Below are 14,766 nucleotides of genomic sequence, written 5' to 3' on the forward strand. Positions count from 1 at the left end.
TAGCACCGCTAGCATAACAGCTATGTGAGCTACATGCAGACAATACATTTTTACATCATGCTAGGTTAGCAACACTAGCATAGCTATGTGAGCTACATGCTATCATTATATTTTTACATCATGCTAGGTTAGCAACACTAGCATAGCTATGTGAGCTACATGCTATCATTATATTTTTACATCATGCTAGGTTAGCAACAGTAGCTTAGCTATGTTAGCTACATGCTATCATTGAATTTTTACATCATTCTAGGTTAGCAACAGTAGCATAGCTATGTGAGCTACATGCTATCATTATTTTTTTACATCATACTAGGTTAGCAACAGTAGCATAGCTATGTGAGCTACATGCTATCATTATATTTTTACATCATACTAGGTTAGCAACACTAGCATAGTTATGTGAGCTAAATTTTTTCATTATATTTTTACATCATACTAGGTTAGCAACAGTAGCTTAGCCATGTTAGCTACATGCTGTCATTGAATTTTTACATCATTCTAGGTTAGCAACAGTAGCATAGCTATTTGAGCTACATGCTAAAATTACATTGTACATCAAAGTTAGCAACAGTAGCATAGCCATATAAGCTACACACTATCATTACATTTTTACATCATTCTAACTTAGCAAAATAAGTATAACTGTCAGCTACATACTACCATTATATTTTTACATTAAATTTGGTTAGCACGTACGGAATATGTACTCTACTGTGCAATCTACTAATAAAAGTTTCAATCAATCTGTAATCTACTAATAAAAGTTTCAATCAATCAACAGTAGCTTAGCTATGTGAGCTACATGCTATTAATACATTTTTACATCATGCCAGGTTAGCAACACTAGCATAGCTATGTGAGCTACATGCTATCATTATATTTTTACATCATGCCAGGTTAGCAACACTAGCATAGCTATGTGAGCTACATGCTATCATTATATTTTTACATCATACTAGGTTAGCAACAGTAGCTTAGCTATGTTAGCTACATGCTATCATTGAATTTTTACATCATTCTAGGTTAGCAACAGTAGCATAGCTATTTGAGCTACATGCTAAAATTACATTGTACATAATTTTAAGTTAGCAACAGTAGCATAGCTATGTGAGCTACATGCTATCATTATATTTTTACATCATACTAGGTTAGCAACAGTAGCTTAGCTATGTTAGCTACATGCTATCATTGAATTTTTACATCATTCTAGGTTAGCAACAGTAGCATAGCTAAGTGAGCTTCATGCTATCATTATATTTTTACATCATACTAGGTTAGCAACAGTAGCATAGCTAAGTGAGCCAAATGCTAACGTCATTCCATGTTAGCATATTTGCTGCAGAATAAAAGAAATGGTCAAAAATGACGTGTCATTAAAATAAGTGTAGTGAAGCCTGCTTTTTTTCCCACTCACTGAGATGTTTGTCATGTGTGGTGTTCAGGAAGGTGGTGGTGCTGGAGAAGACGGACCAGCAGACCTTTGGTTTTGAGATCCAGGTAAGAACAACACGGACTTTTATTTTGCTAACTAAGAGTTCTGTTACCCTCAAAATCTCACGTGTCTAAAGTTGATGTGCTGGATGACTAATCACCGGAACAGAAAACATACAAAACTTTTTGTTCTATTCACAAAATTTCCCCGCCCTTCCTGCCTCCTCGTGGCCGGGAGGAAGTGAGCTCATGCGGTCGGCAGCTTGACGTGTCCACTTCCTGTTAGTTGGCGTGCGTGACGGCGCCGTGGGTAGTTGACAAGAGGAACAATGAAGCACAAGAGGAAGTCACAGTGGCGGTTGCCACGGCAACACAAATATCAACAATGTATTTTAACGTTGATATGCCGGCCAAAGTCCCTTTTTTTTTCCCCATTTCAAAACAAGAGCGCAGACATGTGCCAAAAGCAGCATAATGTTATTTAGACACAACAAATGACATCGCTGCCAAATCCGGAAGAAATTCACTTTTATTGTGAGAGCTTTGAAAGTGTGGACACTGTTTGTCATATTTTAATGAGAAAATGTGTGTAATTTGCATAATTGGCCATGACACATGTGCATATCATTTTTATGGATGCGTGGGATTCCAAAAGTGAGCCTAAAAGTGTCCTAAAAGAGGTTTGTGGCCAATTTTTCAAATTGCTCTTCGCTAAATTGTCAACACTGATGTTGACATCGACTGTTTGACACAGTCCCATCATAATGTGTTAAAACACACAAAAGTTAGGACGCCCAAGTGGAGGTTGTCCCGTGTTTGACGCGTTCACAGACAGTCCCATCATAATGTGTTAAAACACTGTAGTTTTTCGGCATGGCCGGACAAAAGTTAGGACGCCCAAGTGGATGTTGTCCCGTGTTTGACGCGTTCACAGACAGTCCCATCATAATGTGTTAAAACACTAGTTTTTCTGCACGGGCGGGCAAAAGTTAGGACGCCCAAGTGGAGGTTGTCCCGTGTTTGACGCGTTCACAGACAGTCCCATCATAATGTGTTAAAACACTAGTTTTTCTGCACGGGCGGACAAAAGTTAGGACGCCCAAGTGGAGGTTGTCCCGTGTTTGACGCGTTCACAGACAGTCCCATCATAATGTGTTAAAACACTAGTTTTTCTGCACAGCCGGACAAAAGTTAAGACGCCCAAGAGGAGGTTGTCCCGTGTTTGACGCGTTCAGACAGTCCCGTTATGATGTGTTAAAACACTAGTTTTTCTGCATGGGCGGACAAAAGTTAGGACGCCCAAGAGGAGGTTGTCCCGTGTTTGACGCGTTCAGACAGTCCCGTTATGATGTGTTAAAACACTAGTTTTTCTGCATGGCCAGACAAAAGTTAGGACGCCCAAGTGGAGGTTGTCCCGTGTTTGACGCGTTCACAGACAGTCCCATCATAATGTGTTAAAACACTAGTTTTTCTGCACAAACGGACAAAAGTTAGGACGCCCAAGTGGAGGTTGTCCCGTGTTTGACTTGTAAGACAGTCCCATCATAATGTGTTAAAACACTAGCTTTTCTGCATGGCTGGACAAAAGTTAGGACGCCCAAGTGGAGGTTGTCCTGTGTTTGATGCGTTCACAGACAGTCCCATCATAATGTGTTAAAACACTAGTTTTTCTGCATGGCCGGACAAAAGTTAGGACGCCCAAGTGGAGGTTGTCCCGTGTTTGACTTGTAAGACAGTCCCATCATAATGTGTTAAAACACTAGTTTTTCTGCACGGCCGGACAAAAGTTAGGACGCCCAAGAGGAGGTTGTCCCGTGTTTGACGCGTTCAGACAGTCCCATCATAATGTGTTAAAACACTCGTTTTTCTGCACGGGCGGACAAAAGTTAGGACGCCCAAGTGGAGGTTGTCCCGTGTTTGACGCGTTCACAGACAGTCCCATCATAATGTGTTAAAACACTAGTTTTTCTGCACAAGCGGACAAAAGTTAGGATGCCCAAGTGGAGGTTGTCCCGTGTTTGATGCGTTCACAGACAGTCCCATCATAATGTGTTAAAACACTAGTTTTTCTGCACGGCCGGGCAAAAGTTAGGACGCCCAAGTAGAGGTCGTCCCGTGTTTGACGCGTTCACAGACAGTCCCATCATAATGTGTTAAAACACTAGTTTTTCTGCACAAGCGGACAAAAGTTAGGACGCCCAAGTGGAGGTTGTCCCGTGTTTGACTTGTAAGACAGTCCCATCATAATGTGTTAAAACACTAGTTTTTCTGCATGGCCGGACAAAAGTTAGGACGCCCAAGTAGAGGTCGTCCCGTGTTTGACGCGTTCACAGACAGTCCCATCATAATGTGTTAAAACACTAGTTTTTCTGCACGGGCGGACAAAAGTTAGGACGCCCAAGTGGAGGTTGTCCCGTGTTTGACACGTTCACTGACAGTCCCATCATAATGTGTTAAAACACTAGTTTTTCTGCACGGGCGGACAAAAGTTAGGATGCCCAAGTGGAGGTTGTCCCGTGTTTGACGCGTTCACAGACAGTCCCATCATAATGTGTTAAAACACTAGTTTTTCTGCACAAGCGGACAAAAGTTAGGATGCCCAAGTGGAGGTTGTCCCGTGTTTGATGCGTTCACAGAGAGTCCCATCATAATGTGTTAAAACACTAGTTTTTCTGCACAGGCGGACAAAAGTTAGGACGCCCAAGTGGAGGTTGTCCCGTGTTTGACTTGTAAGACAGTCCCATCATAATGTGTTAAAACACTAGTTTTTCTGCATGGCCGGACAAAAGTTAGGACGCCCAAGTAGAGGTCGTCCCGTGTTTGACGCGTTCACAGACAGTCCCATCATAATGTGTTAAAACACTAGTTTTTCTGCACGGGCGGACAAAAGTTAGGACGCCCAAGTGGAGGTTGTCCCGTGTTTGACACGTTCACTGACAGTCCCATCATAATGTGTTAAAACACTAGTTTTTCTGCATGGGCAGACAAAAGTTAGGACGCCCAAGAGGAGGCTGTCCCGTGTTTGACTTGTAAGACAGTCCCATCATGATGTGTTAAAACACTAGTTTTTCTGCACGGCCGGGCAAAAGTTAGGACGCCCAAGTGGAGGTTGTCCCGTGTTTGACGCGTTCACAGACAGTCCCATCATAATGTGTTAAAACACTAGTTTTTCTGCACAGCCGGACAAAAGTTAGGACGCCCAAGTGGAGGTTGTCCCGTGTTTGATGCGTTCAGACAGTCCCGTTATGATGTGTTAAAACACTAGTTTTTCTGCACGGCCGGACAAAAGTTAGGACGCCCAAGTGGAGGTTGTCCCGTGTTTGACGCGTTCACAGACAGTCCCATCATAATGTGTTAAAACACTAGTTTTTCTGCACGGCCGGACAAAAGTTAGGACGCCCAAGTGGAGGTTGTCCCGTGTTTGATGCGTTCAGACAGTCCCGTTATGATGTGTTAAAACACTAGTTTTTCTGCACGGCCGGACAAAAGTTAGGACGCCCAAGTGGAGGTTGTCCCGTGTTTGACGCTTTCACAGACAGTCCCGTTATGATGTGTTAAAACACTAGTTTTTCTGCATGGCCAGACAAAAGTTAGGACGCCCAAGTGGAGGTTGTCCCGTGTTTGACGCGTTCACAGACAGTCCCATCATAATGTGTTAAAACACTAGTTTTTCTGCACGGGCGGACAAAAGTTAGGACGTCAAGTGGAGGTTGTCCCGTGTTTGACTTGTAAGACAGTCCCATCATAATGTGTTAAAACACTAGTTTTTCTGCACAGGCGGACAAAAGTTAGGACGCCCAAGAGGAGGTTGTCCCGTGTTTGACGCGTTCACAGACAGTCCCATCATAATGTGTTAAAACACTAGTTTTTCTGCACAGGCGGACAAAAGTTAGGACGCCCAAGTGGAGGTTGTCCCGTGTTTGACGCGTTCACAGACAGTCCCATCATAATGTGTTAAAACACTAGTTTTTCTGCACAGCCGGACAAAAGTTAGGACGCCCAAGTGGAGGTTGTCCCGTGTTTGATGCGTTCAGACAGTCCCGTTATGATGTGTTAAAACACTAGTTTTTCTGCACGGCCGGACAAAAGTTAGGACGCCCAAGTGGAGGTTGTCCCGTGTTTGACGCGTTCACAGACAGTCCCATCATAATGTGTTAAAACACTAGTTTTTCTGCACGGCCGGACAAAAGTTAGGACGCCCAAGTGGAGGTTGTCCCGTGTTTGATGCGTTCAGACAGTCCCGTTATGATGTGTTAAAACACTAGTTTTTCTGCACGGCCGGACAAAAGTTAGGACGCCCAAGTGGAGGTTGTCCCGTGTTTGACGCTTTCACAGACAGTCCCGTTATGATGTGTTAAAACACTAGTTTTTCTGCATGGCCAGACAAAAGTTAGGACGCCCAAGTGGAGGTTGTCCCGTGTTTGACGCGTTCACAGACAGTCCCATCATAATGTGTTAAAACACTAGTTTTTCTGCACGGGCGGACAAAAGTTAGGACGTCAAGTGGAGGTTGTCCCGTGTTTGACTTGTAAGACAGTCCCATCATAATGTGTTAAAACACTAGTTTTTCTGCACAGGCGGACAAAAGTTAGGACGCCCAAGAGGAGGTTGTCCCGTGTTTGACGCGTTCACAGACAGTCCCATCATAATGTGTTAAAACACTAGTTTTTCTGCACAGGCGGACAAAAGTTAGGACGCCCAAGTGGAGGTTGTCCCGTGTTTGACGCGTTCAGACAGTCCCGTTATGATGTGTTAAAACACTAGTTTTTCTGCACGGCCGGACAAAAGTTAGGACGCCCAAGTGGAGGTTGTCCCGTGTTTGACGCGTTCACAGACAGTCCCATCATAATGTGTTAAAACACTAGTTTTTCTGCACGGCCGGACAAAAGTTAGGACGCCCAAGTGGAGGTTGTCCCGTGTTTGATGCGTTCAGACAGTCCCGTTATGATGTGTTAAAACACTAGTTTTTCTGCACGGCCGGACAAAAGTTAGGACGCCCAAGTGGAGGTTGTCCCGTGTTTGACGCTTTCACAGACAGTCCCGTTATGATGTGTTAAAACACTAGTTTTTCTGCATGGCCAGACAAAAGTTAGGACGCCCAAGTGGAGGTTGTCCCGTGTTTGACGCGTTCACAGACAGTCCCATCATAATGTGTTAAAACACTAGTTTTTCTGCACGGGCGGACAAAAGTTAGGACGTCAAGTGGAGGTTGTCCCGTGTTTGACTTGTAAGACAGTCCCATCATAATGTGTTAAAACACTAGTTTTTCTGCACAGGCGGACAAAAGTTAGGACGCCCAAGAGGAGGTTGTCCCGTGTTTGACGCGTTCACAGACAGTCCCATCATAATGTGTTAAAACACTAGTTTTTCTGCACAGGCGGACAAAAGTTAGGACGCCCAAGTGGAGGTTGTCCCGTGTTTGACGCGTTCACAGACAGTCCCATCATAATGTGTTAAAACACTAGTTTTTCTGCACAGCCGGACAAAAGTTAGGACGCCCAAGTGGAGGTTGTCCCGTGTTTGATGCGTTCAGACAGTCCCGTTATGATGTGTTAAAACACTAGTTTTTCTGCACGGCCGGACAAAAGTTAGGACGCCCAAGTGGAGGTTGTCCCGTGTTTGACGCGTTCACAGACAGTCCCATCATAATGTGTTAAAACACTAGTTTTTCTGCACGGCCGGACAAAAGTTAGGACGCCCAAGTGGAGGTTGTCCCGTGTTTGATGCGTTCAGACAGTCCCGTTATGATGTGTTAAAACACTAGTTTTTCTGCACGGCCGGACAAAAGTTAGGACGCCCAAGTGGAGGTTGTCCCGTGTTTGACGCTTTCACAGACAGTCCCGTTATGATGTGTTAAAACACTAGTTTTTCTGCATGGCCAGACAAAAGTTAGGACGCCCAAGTGGAGGTTGTCCCGTGTTTGACGCGTTCACAGACAGTCCCATCATAATGTGTTAAAACACTAGTTTTTCTGCACGGGCGGACAAAAGTTAGGACGTCAAGTGGAGGTTGTCCCGTGTTTGACTTGTAAGACAGTCCCATCATAATGTGTTAAAACACTAGTTTTTCTGCACAGGCGGACAAAAGTTAGGACGCCCAAGAGGAGGTTGTCCCGTGTTTGACGCGTTCACAGACAGTCCCATCATAATGTGTTAAAACACTAGTTTTTCTGCACAGGCGGACAAAAGTTAGGACGCCCAAGTGGAGGTTGTCCCGTGTTTGACGCGTTCAGACAGCCCCGTTATGATGTGTTAAGACACTAGTTTTTCTGCATGGGCGGGCCAAAGATAGGACGCCCAAGTGGAGGTCGTCCCGTGTTTGATGCGTTCAGACAGTCCCGTTATGATGTGTTAAAACACTAGTTTTCCTGCATGCGAGATACAAAAGTTAGGACGCCCCGACGGAGGTTGTTCTGAGTCTCTTTGGCAACTCTTTGGGTATAATCACAACAAAACATGTAAGATGAGCTTCCTGCTGAGTCGTCATTTAAAAAGAGTCGACAGGAAGTTGCATACTAAGTAAGAAAATCGGACGCCTATGAACTCGTAACCTCGTCGGCGGAGGTAATTATCGTGTACGCTCGTCCCGCCAAAAGACAACTTTGTGACCTCGACTGAGAAACCACATGGACCACAAGGCTTGGACGCACGCCGTCACATCTGTAGTAGATTCATGCGCCAGCAACGACAATGGCGGAGCACTGTTGTTGTTGTTGTTTGCGACCAACGCGGCCTCACACGTGGTTTTTCAAAGCAAGTGTACGCCGACAAAGAGTCTTTGAATGATTGTGGGAGGAGAAACAGATGGCGAGCGTGTGTGTAGTAGGGTTGTACAATATAGCAGTACTAGTATAGTACTGCCATACTAATTAATCATATTCGGTACTATATCGCCTCTAAATAGTACCGCTCAACCAGCTCCCCGTCGTCGCCACGTGGTGACATTGCTGGTTTTACGAGCAGAGGAGCATGTTCGGCAGCGCACACACACAGAGTACTTACAAGCAGACACAGTGTGTAGACAGAAAAGGGAGAATGGACACATTTTGGTGTAAAAAGTAAAGATAAAGGTGAAGTTATAACACTGAAACACCCTCAGGAAGAGGTGCTTTAAAACATGAACATCCATCTGCAGTGTTTTAGCTTCTTCTAAATCACTAATCATCGCCTCCATGGCGACAAATAAAGTACGTTTCTTACAAGTATTATTAGCACTGGAGGAGGAGGAATAGCTAAACATGCTTCACTACACACCATAGGAGGATACAATAGCTCACCGGCGTCGCAATGTAAACAAACGCCATGGGTGGATCTACACCTGACATCCACTGTAATGATACCAAGTACCAGAGCGTATCTAGTCGATACTACTATGATTACATTGATATTTTTTTAGCATTTTTTGTATTCATATGTTTATAAACTCAGGTGTGTGAATGTGAGTGTGAATGTTGTCTGTCTATCTGTGTTGGCCCTGCGATGAGGTGGCGACTTGTCCAGGGTGTACCCCGCCTTCCGCCCGATTGTAGCTGAGATAGGCTCCAGCGCCCCCCCGCGACCCCGAAGGGAATAAGCGGTAGAAAATGGATGGCTGGATGGACTCAGGAAATACATCCCTGACACATGAGGAATGAAATTATGACCAATGTATGATCCTGTAACTACTTGGTATCGTATCGATACCTAAATGTGTGGTATCATCCAAAACTAATGTAAAGTATCAAAGAAGAGAAGAATAAGTGATTATTACATTTTAACAGAAGTAGTAAGAAAGTAAGCAGATATTAACAGTAAATAAACAAGTGGAGTAATATTTTTTTTTTTTTACAGCTTGTCCTTTATAATGTTGACAAAATAATAGAATGATAGATGACACAATATGTTACTGCATAGACTAATTAGTTTACTTACTACTAAAAGACAAGTTGTCTAGTATGTTGATTATTTTATTTAAGGACAAACTTGCAATAATAAACATAAGTTTAATGTACACTAAGATTCTTATTATTAAAATAAAGCCAATAATGACATTTTTTGTGGTCCCCTTTATTTAGAAAAGTATCAAAATACATTTTGGTACCGGTACCAAAATATTATGGGGACAACGCTAGTGCGTAGTGTCAACTGTCATGTGATGCTCACCACTGCCACCTACAGGACTGTCAAAGTTGTTATTTTACCCGCTCATGTCGTGTCGGAGCAAAGTTGCGTGTCAGCGCCACATGTCTGCGTCCCCCAGCCCACATGTCTGCGGTCCGCGGCACGCTGACATCAATCATGCGGCGTGGGGAGAGCGTCACGCGGGAAACAGGGAAGTGTCTGAATGCAAGGTCCTCTCGTGTCTTGCAGACGTACGGCCTGCACCACCAGGACCAAAACGCGGTGGAGATGTGCACCTTTGTGTGCAAAGTGCACCAGGACAGCCCCGCACAGCTGGCAGGACTTCAAGTCGGTAAGTTAATAATAATAATAATAATAACTGGGATTTATATAGCGCTTTTCTAAGTACCCAAAGTCGCTTTACATGTAGAACCCATCAATCATTCACACCTGGTGGTGGTAAGCTACTTTCATAGCCACAGCTGCCCTGCCACGCAGGACATACCGCCATGATTTGGAGGGCATGAGAAAGTGAGATTGCACACTCATTTCTACAACACCACCATGTTGTGACAGCATGAATAGTGTTGATTGTAAACAAGTTTATAGTCATTTTTTCTACTTTTAAAACACTTCCATTTGTGTTTTACAACAAGACATTAGCTGATATTTTGTTTATTATTTCTACTGTTTATATTTTGACGTTGAATCATTTTGAAACAAACAACATGACTGCAAAATATTTGTTAGTTCGTGCTATAAATCACAAATATATATAATATATATTCCTTCAGATAAAGGAAGTTAGCTGATAGAATAAACATGATTTGTACTCTTTATGGTTTTTGCATTTGGAGCAGTTAGAAGTGGAGAGGGAGTCCAAGAGACAGAAATTGGCTATAAACTCCAAGGCAGAATCCACTGAAGCAGAAACAAAAAGGAAAATGCAAGCTTCTCAGTGAAGTGAACACTAGTAAGGTTGTAAATACTGTATAGAGTAGGCTAACCCATGTGGTTCCTGTGGATGTCAACATAATTACTGTAGTGACTAAATAACATAGTGACTGAAACAGACAAATATGTAAATAATGTCAATAACTATATGAACCATCTGTGGGTGTGAAGTGAACACTAGTAAGGTTGTAAATACTGTATAGAGTAGGCTAACCCATGTGGTTCCTGTGGATGTCAACATAATTACTGTAGTGACTAAATAACATAGTGACTGAAACAGACAAATATGTAAATAATGTCAATAACTAGATGAACCATCTGTGGCTGTGAAGTGAACACTAGTAAGGTTGTAAACACTGTATAGAGTAGGCTAACCCATGTGGTTCCTGTGGATGTCAACATAATTACTGTAGTGACTAAATAACATAGTGACTGAAACAGACAAATATGTAAATAGTGTCAATAACTAGATGAACCATATGTGGCTGTTAAGTGAATGCTAGTAAGGTTGTAAATACTGTATAGAGTAGGCTAACCCATGTGGTTCCTGTGGATGTCAACATAATTACTGTAGTGACTAAATAACATAGTGAGTGAAACCGACAAAGTAATGTATAAATAATGTTATTAACTAGATGAACCATCTGTGGCTGTGAAATGAACACTATTAAGGTTGTAAATACTGTATAGAGTAGGCTGACCCATGTGGTTCCTGTGGATGTAATTACTGTAGTGACTAAATAACATAGTGACTGAAACAGACAAATATGTAAATAATGTAAATAACTAGATGAACCACTTGTGGCTGTGAAGTGAACACTAGTAAGGTTGTAAATACTGTATAGAGTAGACTAACCCATGTGGTTCCTGTGGATGTCAACATAATTACTGTAGTCCACTTGTGGCTGTGAAGTGAACACTAGTAAGGTTGTAAACACTGTATAGAGTAGACTAACCCATGTGGTTCCTGTGGATGTCAACATAATTACTGTAGTGACTAAATAACATAGTGACTGAAACAGACAAAGTAATATGTAAATAATGTAAATAACTAGATGAACCACTTGTGGCTGTGAAGTGAACACTAGTAAGGTTGTAAATACTGTATAGAGTAGGCTAACCCATGTGGTTCCTGTGGATGTGAACATAATTACTGTAGTGACTAAATAACATAGTGACTGAAACAGACAAATATGTAAATAGTGTCAATAACTAGATGAACCATATGTGGCTGTTAAGTGAATGCTAGTAAGGTTGTAAATACTGTATAGAGTAGGCTAACCCATGTGGTTCCTGTGGATGTCAACATAATTACTGTAGTGACTAAATAACTGACAAAGTAATGTATAAATAATGTTCTTAACTAGATGAACCATCTGTGGCTGTGAAGTGAACACTAGTCTTCTTCTTTGGCAGCTTAGTCACAGATGACCATGCTAATTTACGCTCTTGTGTCAGACACTTATTTCAATTTGATGTTTATTTTTTTATTTAATTTATTTTAAATTTTTAAAATTTTGTAATGGTACTTTAATTATTATTAAGTTTATTATTATTATTTTTTAATTAATTAATTTATTTATTTATTTATTTAATTTTAGTATGGTTGTAAATACTGTATAGAGTAGGCTAACCCATGTGGTTCCTGTGGATGTCAACATAATTACTGTAGTGACTAAATAACAGTGACTGAAACAGACAAAGTAATGTGTAAATAATGTCAATAACTAGATGAACCACTTGTGGCTGTGAAGTGAACACTAGTAAGGTTGTAAATACTGTATAGAGTAGGCTAACCCATGTGGTTCCTGTGGATGTGAACATAATTACTGTAGTGACTAAATAACATAGTGACTGAAACAGACAAAGTAATGTGTAAATAATGTCAATAACTAGATGAACCACTTGTTGCTTTGAAGTGAACACTAGTAAGGTTGTAAATACTGTGTAGAGTAGGCTAACCCATGTGGTTCCTGTGGATGTCAACATAATTACTGTAGTGACTAAATAACATAGTGACTGAAACAGACATAGTGATTCGTTTGGGTGAATGAGCTATGTTTTTATGTCAACTCTGTTGATTATTTTTACATTCTTTAAACACTAAAACATCTTAAAACGGTGCTTTTTTTGGCTAATTTTTGCATGTTCAATTGCTGAAAAACCAGGAGCCTGAATAAGTATGGACCTCAAAATGCAGCAAGATAAAGTATGTTGTAGTTGCAAAGTAAACATCCAGTAGTGTGCAGGAAGTCCTGGAAGAAACACAAGACTACAAAATGTTTACATGTACTAAAACATGTGCAAACTGGATAGCACACACAAATCTGGTCTCTTAAAGGCTGAGGAGTTATAATATGACTTGTTTCTAGATGTAAACACTTCCTTGTGGTCTACATAACATGTCATGGTGGTTCTATGGGGGAAGTTTGATAAATATCTCCTCCATGGTTTGATTGTCAGTACTTATACACCAAAACAGGTAGTGATCTGTAAGAAAAGTACATAAGGCCCCTTTCACGCCAACATTTTGTGTGGCTTCTTTTAAAAACCCATCAGGGGGTTGCCTACAGCCACAGCTGTTAAAGGTGAGGTTTCTGGTCTGAGATCCTGGTTGTTTAGTTTTGAAGACTGTAGCGTACTGAATAGAGGATTGAATTGTACTTCCTGGTCAAGCACACCTTCATTTATGGGGTCAGAGGTGACAAGGTCACATGACACTGCCAATCACTCATGTTTTCTCCACCAGCGAGCCCAAAGAAGGAAACTAGAGAATGTTCCCAAGCTACTTCTTTATTTCTATCACTTTAGTTTCACTTCCTCAATGACTCTGACTCCCCTCAGTCTGCACTTTGTTGTTCACTTTGCACACACACCTGGCTATGTTCTAGTTAGTCACCATGTAGGTACCTGGCTATGTTCTAGTTAGTCACCATGTAGGTACCTGGCTATGTTCTAGTTAGTCACCATGAAGGTACCTGGCTATGTTCTAGTTAGTGACCATGTAGGTACCTGGCTATGTTCTAGTTAGTGAGGATGAAGGTACCTGGCTATGTTCTAGTTAGTGAGGATGAAGGTACCTGGCTATGTTCTAGTTAGTGACCATGAAGGTACCTGGCTATGTTCTAGTTAGTGACCATGAAGGTACCTGGCTATGTTCTAGTTAGTGACCATGAAGGTACCTGGTTATATTCTAGTTAGTGACCATGAAGGTACCTGGCTATGTTCTAATTAGTGAGGATGAAGGTACCTGGCTATGTTCTAATTAGTGAGGATGAAGGTACCTGGCTATGTTGTAGTTAGTGAGGATGAAGGTACCTGGCTATATTCTAGTTAGTGACCTAGAAGGTACCTGGCTATGTTGTAGTTAGTGACTATGTAGGTACCTGGCTATGTTCTAGTTAGTGAGGATAAAGGTACCTGGCTATATTCTAGTTTGAGGATGAAGGTACCTGGCTATGTTGTAGTTAGTGAGGATGAAGGTACCTGGATATATTGTAGTTAGTGAGGATGAAGATACCTGGCTATGTTAGTGAGGATGAAGGTACCTGGCTATGTTAGTGAGGATGAAGGTACCTGGCTATGTTATTGAGGATGAAGGTACCTGGCTATGTTATTGAGGATGAAGGTACCTGGCTATGTTAGTGAGGATGAAGATACCTGGCTATGTTAGTGAGGATGAAGGTACCTGGCTATGTTGTAGTTAGTGAGGATGAAGGTACCTGGCTATGTTGTAGTTAGTGAGGATGAAGGTACCTGGCTATCTTCTAGTTAGTGAGGATGAAGGTACCTGGCTATGTTGTAGTTAGTGAGGATGAAGGTACCTGGCTATGTTCTAGTTAGTGAGGATGAAGGTACCTGGCTATATTCTAGTTAGTGAGGATGAAGGTACCTGGCTATCTTCTAGTTAGTGAGGATGAAGGTACCTGGCTATGTTGTAGTTAGTGAGGATGAAGGTACCTGGCTATGTTCTAGTTAGTGAGGATGAAGGTACCTGGCTATATTCTAGTTAGTGAGGATGAAGGTACCTGGCTATGTTGTAGTTAGTGAGGATGAAGGTACCTGGATATATTGTAGTTAGTGAGGATGAAGGTACCTGGCTATGTTAGTGAGGATGAAGATACCTGGCTATGTTAGTGAGGATGAAGATACCTGGCTATGTTAGTGAGGATGAAGATACCTGGCTATGTTAGTGAGGATGAAGATACCTGGCTATGTTAGTGAGGATGAAGATACCTGGCTATGTTAGTGAGGATGAAGGTACCTGGCTATGTTAGTG

At 42.0% G+C, this 14,766-nt stretch overlaps 1 protein-coding gene across 1 annotated transcript in view; it reads left to right on the forward strand.

Annotated features, from left to right (window-relative positions):
- tamalin (trafficking regulator and scaffold protein tamalin) overlaps positions 1-14,766 on the forward strand; it is a 38,604-nt gene that overhangs the window by 16,065 nt on the left and 7,773 nt on the right. Inside the window, exons 3-4 of the mRNA XM_061925429.1 lie at positions 1,446-1,500; positions 9,783-9,885. Coding sequence (XP_061781413.1) covers positions 1,446-1,500; positions 9,783-9,885 — 158 coding nt within the window. The remainder of the gene's footprint in view (positions 1-1,445; positions 1,501-9,782; positions 9,886-14,766) is intronic.

This window comes from Nerophis lumbriciformis, linkage group LG01, assembly GCF_033978685.3.
Source record: "Nerophis lumbriciformis linkage group LG01, RoL_Nlum_v2.1, whole genome shotgun sequence".
NCBI classification, from domain to species: Eukaryota; Metazoa; Chordata; class Actinopteri; order Syngnathiformes; family Syngnathidae; genus Nerophis; species Nerophis lumbriciformis.